The sequence below is a fragment of the Talpa europaea genome (assembly GCF_964194135.1).
Source record: "Talpa europaea genome assembly, chromosome: 6".
Lineage (NCBI taxonomy): Eukaryota > Metazoa > Chordata > Mammalia > Eulipotyphla > Talpidae > Talpa > Talpa europaea.
The window spans coordinates 42,289,234-42,301,270 of record NC_140072.1 but is presented as its reverse complement, the minus strand read 5'-3'; the positions used below and the strand labels follow the sequence as shown (position 1 = coordinate 42,301,270).

General features: G+C 36.2%; 1 protein-coding gene across 1 annotated transcript in view; it reads left to right on the top strand.

The window, feature by feature from the left end:
* ANAPC1 (anaphase promoting complex subunit 1) overlaps positions 1–12,037 on the top strand; it is a gene marked incomplete at both ends in the record, with an annotated part of 69,537 nt that overhangs the window by 32,018 nt on the left and 25,482 nt on the right. The window contains 6 exons of the mRNA XM_084235336.1: positions 854–1,002; positions 3,524–3,602; positions 3,981–4,017; positions 4,113–4,183; positions 7,590–7,768; positions 10,428–10,642. Coding sequence (XP_084091462.1) covers positions 854–1,002; positions 3,524–3,602; positions 3,981–4,017; positions 4,113–4,183; positions 7,590–7,768; positions 10,428–10,642 — 730 coding nt within the window. The remainder of the gene's footprint in view (positions 1–853; positions 1,003–3,523; positions 3,603–3,980; positions 4,018–4,112; positions 4,184–7,589; positions 7,769–10,427; positions 10,643–12,037) is intronic.

The window sequence follows — 12,037 nt, the reverse complement described above, 5'->3', positions numbered from 1 at the left end:
TCTTTTAAAACTACTGTTTCCCCTAGACTCGAAAAGAGGGAAGGAGGGGTAGTTTCAATTAGTCTGGAAATCGGGAGGTGTGATGAGAGCAAGGTGTGCATAATTAAGAGGAACTCCTCTTTACCCAGAAAGAAAGAACCTTAAAAACACTACTGCTCTACTCCTCAGTCAGGGCAGCTCTCCCACTTTCTGAGACTGCCCACTGCCTCTTGCAGTGTACTGTCCTATTACTTCCTAATTTTGTTGCTGACTTATTTTGGTGTTTTTCATGAAATTCTTTCCTTGAGAGACACCAATGATCTTCAGGTGTCACTGTTCTCAATAGTATCATAACTTATTAAGTGTGTGGAAAAATAGTACCCATTTCTAACTGCCAAGAATACTTAGTCCTGGACCCATGCTATTCAGTAGCTCCTAACAATATGTTATTTCATTTCACTAGTATTAAAAATTGAATTCCTTGGTTGTACTAATTGCATTTCACGTGCTCACTAGTGGTTGCCATATTGGACATCACAAATAGAATATCCCAGGTCTGAGCTAAAGGGACTTAAGATTGGGTCCCAATTATTAGAACAAAGCGAGATCCTGGGTGTCTCTTGCTTTTTCACTTTCAGGATTAGGCAAAAATTTTGGTTAGATTCTTTATATACCTTGAGCATAAGAATCTGCTAAATTTTTACCCAGGATGGGTTAGAATAATGGTCATTTAAATTCTACATCTTATAATATAGTCAGTTACTTACTGTGGCATGAGGCATTTTAGAGCATGTGGAAAAATGTTATTCTGTTTCTAAATGACAGGTGCTGTTGATCACTTTTCTTTTAGTGTGAATATTTATCTAATTTTAAGGTCAAACAGGATTTATGCAGCACCCATCATTTTTTACTTCTGAACCACCAAGTATTTATCAATGGGTGAGTTCGTGTCTGAAGGGTGAAGAAATGCCACCCTATCCTTACCTCCCTGGAATCTGTGAAAGAAGCAGACTTGTAGTCTTGGTAAGTATCCAGAGTGTTGCTTCATTTGTTTATATTTTTTTTTACAATGTAATTTAAAAAAATTATACAGAAAATTAACCTTTTTTCACTTTGTGTACACTTCTGTGAGTTCTGGTAAACTTATAAGTTCATATAATCACCACCCTAATTAGGATACAGAACAGTTTTACCTCCTACAAAATTCTCTCATGCTTTTGAGATTCATCCAAATTGTTGCCTGTATCATTAGTTTGTTATATTTCACTGCTGTGTGCTAGTCCCATGGATGGCAATAGCACATTGCTTCATCCACTCACCCTTTGAAGATGTTTGGCTTGGTTCCAGTTATGACTCCAGCTGCTGTAAACATTCATGTCCAAGTTTTTGTGTGAATATGTTTTTATTTCTTTAGAGTAGATACCCAGAGGTGGGATGATGGTCATATAGTAAGTATATGTATATGTAAGAGGGTACTGTCTCTCTTCTGTCTAAAATGAGAGATGGGTAGGGAAGGAAATAATCTAACATTTATTAGTGGCTTTTTATCTTCAGGCAACTTTATGTACATTTCCTCACTTAGAAGAAGACTATCTTTTTTTCTTTTTACTGTGGTATTTTTGAATAATGTAAATGACAGTATAAAAAACTGAGATAAAAATACATTGTGTTGTGTTTGTATTATGTGCTAAGTATTTTGAACTCTTTATAGAGTTTAATGTATTTTTTCTTTGTCTTATCTGTCTTTGCTTCACTCCTGAAGATTTAGGGTGAGGACATAGAGAGATGTAGTAAATAAAGATGTTTTATCTTGATAGTTAATCCTGCCTATTTTCAAAATGGATTGAGGCAATTCACAGTTTTAAAATGAATGTTTCGGGCCTCCCCGGTGGCGCAGCGGTTGAGCACTGGGTTGTGAAGCTGCCCGCGGCCTCTGCGGCGCCGGTTCGATCCCCGGCTGCTCCCCAGCCACCGGAGGAGGGTCCCACATGGCGCAGACCTCTCCTGCCGCCCGCTGCTCCCCTCAGCAGTGTACTTCGGTCCTTCTGCCTGCTCTGCTCCCCGCTCTGGCTCTGGTGAATTCTCTCACCCTCCCGCGCTTCTGACTGTACCCAGTACATGTATAAACAAATAAATAATACATACTTCTTTAAAAAAAATTAAAAAAAAATGAATGTTTCTTAGCAAGATCTTCTTTTTTCAATAATTGCCTTTATTTATTTTTGAATAAACCCTGAAAAAAATTACCTCTCTTGAGCAGATGATCCTTAGTCAAATAAATTGGTTTATATATTTTTTGTATTGTTTGTAAATGAAGATAATAGTGTATAAACTATTTAAAGTCACATTGAGTTACTGTTAGATACCTGCTTGAATAGATAAAAGTCAGAGTTTTGGTGAGCAACTAAAACTCTTATAATTAGCTTATAACTGCAAAAATAGCACAGTATTTTTTTTTTTTAAATAGCACAGTATTTTGATGAAAAAGTTCTTATAAAGTTAGATTTTATAGTTATCATAAGACAACACAGTCCTACTCCTTGGTATTTACCAAAGAGAATGAAAATACATTCTTACACAAGACTTGTATATGAATGTTTATAGCAATGTCACTCACAGTTGCTGCAAACCTATGAACAAGCCAAATTCTGTTTGAGTAAACAAAATTTGTACCTTTGTAATCGAATACTACTCAGCAGTAAAAAATAATATACTACCGATGCATGTAATAATCTGGATGCGTCTCAAAGTTATGCTGAACTAAATTAGGATACATAAGACTATATATTCTTCGATTTCATTTATATGATATTGTAAAATAGGTAAATCTGTAGGGAAAGAAATCAAATGAGTTTCTGGTGCTGGGTATTAAGAGAAGTGGATTGACTATAAAGGACACTAGGGATCTCTATGGTATGATGAAAATATCCTGTATTATTATAGTAATAATGTTTATATCATTATATAATGTTTATCAAAACTTGAAGTTCTACACCTAAAATGAATGCATTTTTCTATATAATAAGTCCTTAACTTCATCTATAGGTTCTTGGAAAATTTTGACTTTTAAGTGAAGTGATACATAATGAAACCCGGTCCTTTTAACTTTGATGAGAAAAAAGAAATCTGGGGCCTCCCTGGTGGCGCAGCTTTGAGCACTGGGTTGCGAAGCTGCCTGCAGCCTCTGCAGCACCGGTTCGATCCCCGGCTGCTCCCTGGCCACCGGAGGAGGGTCCCACATGGCGCGCAGACCTCTCCTGCCGCCCGCTGCTCCCCTCAGCAGTGTACTTCGTTAGTCTGCCTGTTCTGCTCTCCTCTCTGGCTCTGGTGAATTCTCTCACCCTCCCGTGCTTCTGACTGTACCCAGTGCTGGTATATAAATAAATAAATAAATAAATAAATAAATAAATAAATCTTAAAAAAAAAAAAAGAATTAAAAAAAAAAAAAGAAATCTGGCCAACATTGTATGTTCTTATTCAGGTATCTGTTGTATATATACTTAAACATCAGTTGTTTAAAAATCTCAATGTTCTCCTCATGCAGAGTATTGCACTTTACATACTTGGTGATGAGAGTTCTGTTTCTGATGAATCATCACCGTATTTATCCAGAATAACTACAGGTAAGTCAGTGTAATGTTAGGTTTTTCAAAACAGATTTTTTAAAATGTTGATTGGCTGTAAGAGTTGAGATTAAAAAATTTTCTAAAAAATTTTGTTTGCTTTAGCGGCCATGTCCTTTGTCTTGTTTTATAGGTGATGGTCCAGCATTGCACTTTTCTAGTTTATAGTCCACCGTTGATTTTCATAGAATTTAACAAACTATTTTCTGTACCTAACAGGGACTACTTTAGCCTTAAAGAAATTATTATGCTTTCTAGCCTACCAGATTACTGCTTAGGAATTGCTAATGATTTATTTCTGTGCAATTTTTACATGTTATAAGATTTTTTTTGCCAGTATAACTATCAAAATAAAGTTTAATTTTTTTTGTCTTTTAGCCCCACAAAAATTGCAAGCAGAACAAGAAGAAAACAGGTGACTTTTATTCACTTGTGCTTTTATATTAAAAAATATGAAACTATTTGTTGTGTTATATTGTTCTGTTTTATAACTGTTTTGTTCTCTTACAGGTTTAGTTTCAGGCATTCTACATCAGTTACTAGTCTAGCTGAAAGACTAGTTGTGTGGATGACTAATGTAGGTAAGGTAACCTTTGTGACTTTTTATTTGTCTTTGAAATACCAGTGAGAAACCCTTGCTTTCCCTGAATACCTCTTTCCTAACTAGAACCTGCATCCTCAAAGTGAACTAGAATTGTGAAGCATGACAAAAGAGGGACTCTTGGGCCTCTGTGGCGCAGCGGTTGAGTGCTGGGTTGCGAAGCTGCCCGCAGCCTCTGCAGTGCCAAGGGTTTTGATCCCTGGCCTCCGGGGGCGGGTCCCACATGGCTCGCAGACCTCTTCTACCACCTGCTGCTCCCCTCAGCAGTGTACTTTGGTCCTTCTGCCTGTTCTGCTCCCTGCTCTGGCTCTAGTGAATTCTCTCACCCTCCCACGCTTCTGACTGTACCCAGTGCTTGTATAAATAAATAAATCTTTTAAAAAAAAAAAAGAGAGGCTCTGGCTCTAAGAGAGGGTCCCAGAGGTTCATAATTGTGTTCCATTCAGACCATACTTCCTTTCCCTGACAATCTACAAGTTTCATAAGTAATAACTGGGACACCAACTTTTTATCTGTTGGTGGGTAAAGAATCTTTATTTGCCAATCATCTTAAACCGGCCATGGCTGTAGCTATCTAGACTAGCCTCTGGAGAACTCACTCTCTACACATTTAAATTTGACCATTGTATCAGAATTCAGTATTTCTGGCAGAATACAAATATAATTGTGTAAGTGTTTTAGAGTATGCTTTTGAATGATACAGGCCAGGTATTTTAGGTACCAAAATGAAGGATCAGCTTGGAAGAGGGAAAGAGAGGAAGAGTTTTCTATTCTCACAGTTCATTCTCCTGGGTTTTAACTTGAACAAATTTTTAAAGAATTTTTTTTTTCCAAAAATTACTTAAAAGAGCAAAGTTAAAAATGATGTTATAACAATATAAAAAAATAAGGATATTATAAACTAGTATGCTAGAAAGTAATACTTTAATGAACATTAAGGATGTTTCTGAATTTGTATTTAAAGAGTGTTCTAAATGATATAGGTTTTTTTTTTTTTTTTTTTTTTAAAGATTTATTTATTGATTGATTGATTTATACATACATTCATACAAGCACTGGGTACAGTCAGAAGCGCGGGAGGATGAGAGAATTCACCAGAGCCAGAGCGGGGAGCAGAGCAGGCAGAAGGACCGGAGTACACTGCTGAGGGGAGCAGCGGGCGGCAGGAGAGGTCTGCGCCATGTGGGACCCTCCTCCGGTGGCCGGGGAGCAGCCGGGGATCAAACCGGCACTTCAGAGGCTGCGGGCAGCTTTGCAACCCAGCGCTCAACCGCTGCGCCACCGGGGAGGCCCTGATATAGGTTTTTACTGTTCTTTATTGTATGTCTCTTTGCCAATTACAGTAATTGCCATATGATATTACAGATAGAATACATGTGCTGAGAATCATTGAATCAGTTCTACCCATTTGTATATTAAATAATTAATATACGTTTATTCTCTCATACAAGGAAATGTTTTTACCTCAGTCAACTTTCTGTGTTAACAATCAATGTATATAAATAATGTATAATGTAAAACTTACAAGATCCTTACAGGAAAAATAGTTTTTATTTAACCTGAGCATCTGAAAAAGGGTATGCATACAAAAAAAATGCATGTGTTGAGAAAATAACAGCGAAGTGAATACTGATGTACTGGTCATCCACTGTTAGAAATAGTTATACTACACTGTTAGAACATTGCCAGCGGAGGAAAAGCCTTTAACCCCTATATACTCTTCTCCAACACACCCTACCACTATAGGTAACCACTATCCTGTACAAATTTTGTTACTTGTGCTTGTTTTTCATGGTAGTTTTAGCATCTTTAATATTTCTTAGTGTTGTATTTTTGAACTTATATATAAATGTTTTCTTGGATCTTCTTTTTTCACTCAATACTATTTTTTAAAGATTTGTTTATGTCAATGTAACATAAGACCATTTATCTCTGTTATAATATCCATTGTTTAAATGTATCACCACTTACTCATTCTTCTAATGGAGCAATTGGTCTGTTTCCTCCCCTTCCTGTTTTTGTATACATAATGAAACATTGTTGCTAATGAGTATTTTAATACTTGTGGTCATATACACAATTCCTGAATCATTATTGATGGATGATAGGGATAGACCTATCCATGCCAAATGTTTTTGTACCAGTTTATATGATCACCAGCTCTGCATGAGAATTATTGTTACTCTCCAGAGTTGCAGACACTTGGTATTGATTAACTTGAATATTTGTCAGGTAAGTGTGACATTAAATTTTCTAGTGGTTTTTAAGAAATGTATCTGTTATACAGTCCAGCCATTCCACTCCTGGGAATCTACCCAAAGAATGTGAAAACTTACTAATTCTAAAGGAAACCTGCAGCCCTGTGTTTATTGCAGCACTGATTATAATAGCCAAAATATAACAACCTAAATGCCCCAAAACAAACGAATAGATCAAGAATATGTGGTGTATACTATTCTATTAAAAAACATAAACTCATGCCATTTGTGGCAACATGGATGGAGCTGCTAAGTGAAATAAATCAGGGAAAAGGTAAATACCTAATGATTTCACTTATATGTGGCATATAGAAAAACCAAACAAAGGGGCAAAGACAAGCCCTGAAAACTGACCACAGATATGAGGTATAGGGGTGGGGGGAGTGGGTAAAAGTAAGGGTGGGGGGTGAGCACAAGGGAATATGGTGATGGACTATGGATGCTTTATTGGTATGAGAACTGTGGTGACTACATCTGAGGGGAGAAATCATATATTGTTCAAAAATAACAGTGATATAAGAAAAAAACCTACATTTTAAATATTTAAAATAAATTTTTTTCTAGTAGCTTTAATGTGCATTTCCTGAATCACTTGTTGCATAGAGCATCTTTTCCTATGTTTATTGACCATTTCATCTGGAAATGTCTCTTTCTTTGTGTTTTTCCTGTTGCATTGTTTATCTTTTTAGGAGTTTTTAAAAGATCTTTTTTTAATTTATGCATACAAGAACTGGGGTACAGGCCAGAGGTGCAGGGGTGAGAGGATTCACCAGAGACAGAGTGGAGAACAGAACAGACAGACTGACTGAAATACACTGCGGAGGGGAGCAGCGGGAGAGACAGGAGAGGTCTGCTGCGCCATGTGGGTAGCTCCCTGGCTGGGGATTGAGCTCACATTGCAGAGGCTGCGGACATCTTCATAGCGCTGCGCTTAACCCTTGCACCACCGGGGGGCCCAAAAGAGATCTTTTTATGCTAATCCTCAATGTCAAGACACTGGTCTGGTAGTAAGATGAGTAAAAAGAATTTTTTCCTTATTTGTCAGGATGTTTGTTAATTTAAGTCAGGGGATGCCTAGGATGTTGGCAGGTCTAAATGAAAAATTTTGTCACTTCCTTTCACCATTAGGTTTCACTTTGAGGGACTTGGAAACTCTTCCCTTTGGAATTGCTCTTCCTATCAGAGATGCAATTTATCACTGTCGAGAGCAGCCAGCTTCAGACTGGCCAGAAGCTGTCTGTCTCTTGATTGGACGCCAAGATCTTTCCAAGCAGGCCTGCGAGGGAAACTTACCCAAAGGGAAATCTGTGAGTTTCAGTATAGAAAGTTCAAAGTTTTAAATCAGAGTGGAAGTATTCATTTTACTTTATGTCTTTTTGCAAGTTTGCAGATTACCTTTTGTATTATATGTCATATGGCTCTTCAGTTGGACAAGTCTTACTAATTGTAAATTGAACATGAAAACAGGATAATTTGTGAAAGCTTTATTTTGCCTGGACCTTTCTTTGTCCTGAGTTGGGACAAGTGCTGAGTCAGCATAGCAGCTACCATGACTTTTTCCCACTTGTATCATCTTAGTAATTAATGACTTTGCAGTTATTACATAGAAAAAGGGAGAACACATAGATCCTTAATTTAAATAATATATAACTTTTAAATACTTTTGTGATGGATTTCTTGAATTTAATCTTTTAAGTAGACTCTAAATACATCTGTTTAATCACATAAACATAAACTGAAACCCCAGGTAAAAGAATTATTTTGCAGGAAACGGGGCACTAAAATTATCTTTCCTGAAATGCTGTCCTTTATAAATTGTCAGATTGATGATTGTTCAGGAATGGGTTCTAAGAACTCTACAAATAGAGAGTGAGGTACTCTCACTACTGTTAAAATCAACCTCTTTTAAAACTTAAAACTGGACCTTTTAAAATGTATTCTAAATCTCTTATTAACTTAAAAAAATGATAGCATTCTGTTTCCCTGAGGATCAGGGAGGATATTGTTACACTCCTCGTAACTTTATGTTCCTAAGAAAAACAGTGCAAATTTAGTTCAGCTCTTAGCCTTTGAACCTAAGCATAATAATCAATATATTGTAATTGCTTATAATCCAGGTTAAATCTTAGGCTATTAAAACTTTTTTGAAACTTGTATCAGAATTTATTCCTAACATCAGAGTTGCCCAGTAGATCTGTGACAGAAGTTGTTTCCATATAGACCTGATCTATGGCAGAGTTGTACCAGCACATCTCTTTTTTAATCACTTTTATTATTTTTTTTAGAGATTTATTTATGCATACAAGAACTGGGGTACAGGCCAGAGATGCAGGGGGTGAGAGTATTCACCAGAGACAGAGTGGGGAACAGAACAGGCAGATTGAAATACACTGCTGAGGGGAGCAGCGGGCGAATCAGGAGAGTTCTGCCTCACCATGTGGGTTGCTCCCTGGCCAGGGATCGAACTCATGCTGCAGTGGCTGCGGATAGCTTCATAGGTTGTGTTCTAACTCCTTGTGCCACCAGGGAGGCCCTTAAACTGCTTTTAAATAACAACTCATAGTGTTTGTCCTATTTTAAACAGGAAACTAAATTTTTTTGCTAGTAATACAGCTATTCTTTCCTTGAACAAAATTAGTGTTTAGCATTTGGACTTCTTGCGTTACTCTGAGTGAGAGCAGTTTAGCATCATAGCACTAAACCAAATGGTACTGATAATTACTCATCTGTGTTTAAATGTCATTTAAGAAATTTTATCTAAATTCAATTCGTTCAGTTATTGGTGATTGTATTACATATAACTCATCTAAATTCATCTTATTAGACATTTGGGTCTGTTTTTTTTTTTTTTTCATAGAAGAACTAGGGTGTAGGACAGAGGTGTGAGGGGTGAGAGGATTCACCAGAGACAGAGTGAAGAACAGAAAAAGTGGATTTAATGACATACACTGCTAAGGGGAGCAGTAGGCGAGACAGGAGAGGTCTGCTGCACCATATGTAGGTCAGCTCCCTTGCCAGGAATTGAATTCCAGCCATAGTGATGATAGCACTGAGACTTAACTCCTAGGTCACCAGGGAGGCCCATATTTGGGTCTGTGTTTTATAGCTAACTCAATTATAAGAAATAGTTTCTTTTAAAATTAGATATTTCATAGGAATCAATATTTTTGTTAACTAAAAGTGATCATCTAGTGAGGCTATGTTGCTTCTATATTAAATGTTGCAAAACTAGTATTTCAACTGGGAAGTAATCTTATTGAAGGAGTTTAAGATTCTTCTTAAAAGATAATGAAATTTTGTGCTATTCACATCTGTGTTGAAGTCTGAGTTATTTGAACTGATAAGGCTTATATTAAAGTACATGCTCAGTTTATGAGGACAGAATGATAAAGAATTTAACTCTTCACTTTTTGCTCCATTCAGTTCCTTACCTTTTAAAATTTTTATTTGGAATATATTTAGGGGAAAATAGTGAAAACCAGCCATGATCTCTTCTATTTAAAGTGCTAAAATAAGAAATTATTGTCCAGCTTCCTCCAACTCTTGATCATATTTTTCCATTGTTTTCTTTTGCTTATATCAATAAGAGACATTATTTAAATTAGTGTGGTTTCTTTAGTAAATGGGGTTAAAATTCCACTTGCAGTAGTTGTTTAGGATATAGGTGATTTTTATGATTTATTGAGAATGTTTTCTTGCAATAGAATCAGCCTCCTGATTTGTCCTAAATTTAAATTTTTTCCCTTGACTCAATAACGGATGTTTCCAAGTGCAGAGTATAATTGTACTTTAAAAAAATAGTTCTGGGAGTCCTAGTATATGTTGGTAATTGAATACACCTCTGCTTTGGAGTATTTTTTCATAGATAATCTCTCCTCATGAAACATTGTCCTGTGTGTCGTTGTGTTCGGTAAGTGCATGCTGACTGGCTTTAAAATTATTATTACAATTAAGTCTGTTACTCAGGTGCTCTCATCAGATGTTCCTTCAGGAACAGAAACTGAGGAGGAAGATGATGGCATGAATGACATGAATCAGGAGGTTATGTCATTAATATGGAGTGAAGATTTAAGAGTACAGGACGTGCGGAGACTTCTGCAAAGTGCGCATCCTGTCCGCGTCAATGTAGTTCAGTACCCGGAACTCAGTGACCATGAATTCATCGAGGAGAAGGAAAACAGGTGAAGGAAAACATATTATCTCTTGTCAGAGCCTTTATTTATTTATTTATTTGCTATGCTAAAAGCCCTGAAAAGATACTTTATAAAGTGCCGTGCATTTTTAATTTTCACCCAACCCCAGTAACCCATATATATTTTCAAAATCTTTTGGCATTTGATGACATAAATGTATTTCAGAGTCTTCTCCTCTTGAAATACAATTGTGAGTCTTTAAAAAAGGTCAATTAAAAACCATTTTGCTCAGAGTCAAAAATTTTCAAATAAAGCAAAACACAACTCATTCTTGTATATCTTGATCAGGAAAATATTTTGAGGTGTTTTTGTTTGTTTTGATATATCTTACATTTAATAACAGTATTTTTTTTCCTGATGTTTTGATAGGTAATATTTACTGACTTTTCTCCTTTCTAACATCTATCCTTTGGTAAATTGTAAGACTGTAGTAACCAATGTCACATGCCTGTGACATTCCAGAACTCTTGGGACAATTCAGCTTATATTTTAAGTTCTCTCCTTTCCTTTATCTGTCTTGTTTCTACCATCTGTTATTCTTCCAATACTGTTTTCTAGTTCTTATTTACTATTGTAAAGTAATTTACTGTGGTACTGCTTGAAGGGTAGGATCATCTACACGTAGTTACAGGCTGCTGAAGATCTGAGTTGGTCATAATCTCCTATTGCTGTTTCCTCTCCATATATACCCAGCTAAAGAAGGAAATGCAGAGAAGTTGAGGGAGAACATCGAGTTAGAGTACGGGCTTTGGAGCCATGCTGGGTCACTATCTACTTGGTGATTTTGGATAAATTACTTGACCGCTTGCTACTTTAGTTCATTGATTTTCTGAAACCAATTTATTTTTACTTTTTAATATCTCTGAATGTAGGATATGAACATCAGTCAGTAGGTGTTACGATTTAATTGGCAATTTTTTTTTTCCTTAGTACCTCATGCTACTGTGATGCATCTTAAAATCTTTGACCTCCTAAATGGAAGGGATACAGTATTACTGTTTTCATTATTATAATTTTATGATGGATTTATGTATAAAATTTATTCTCGAAATATCTGTGGTATGCAACTCCTGGTCTTATTCCAAATTGATTGGGACAGTTTTCCCAAAGAATCTTAGGAGAGGAAAATTTCCCTTTTTAATCATCCAAACAGGCAACTATATGTGAGTAAAGTTAGAAAAAGAGTGTGCTTGGTGAATATCTTTATTTATAGAGAAAATGTTAACTGCCTTAACTTCTGAAATTCCTATTTATTTTTGTATTGCTAAAGGAGCTAAAAGGAATGTAGTGTATTTTCACAGAAACAAGTTGAAGAGTAGTGTAATTGTCTCAGAATATATCCCACAGAAGTCATTTTAATCTTGGCTATAACTGATATATATG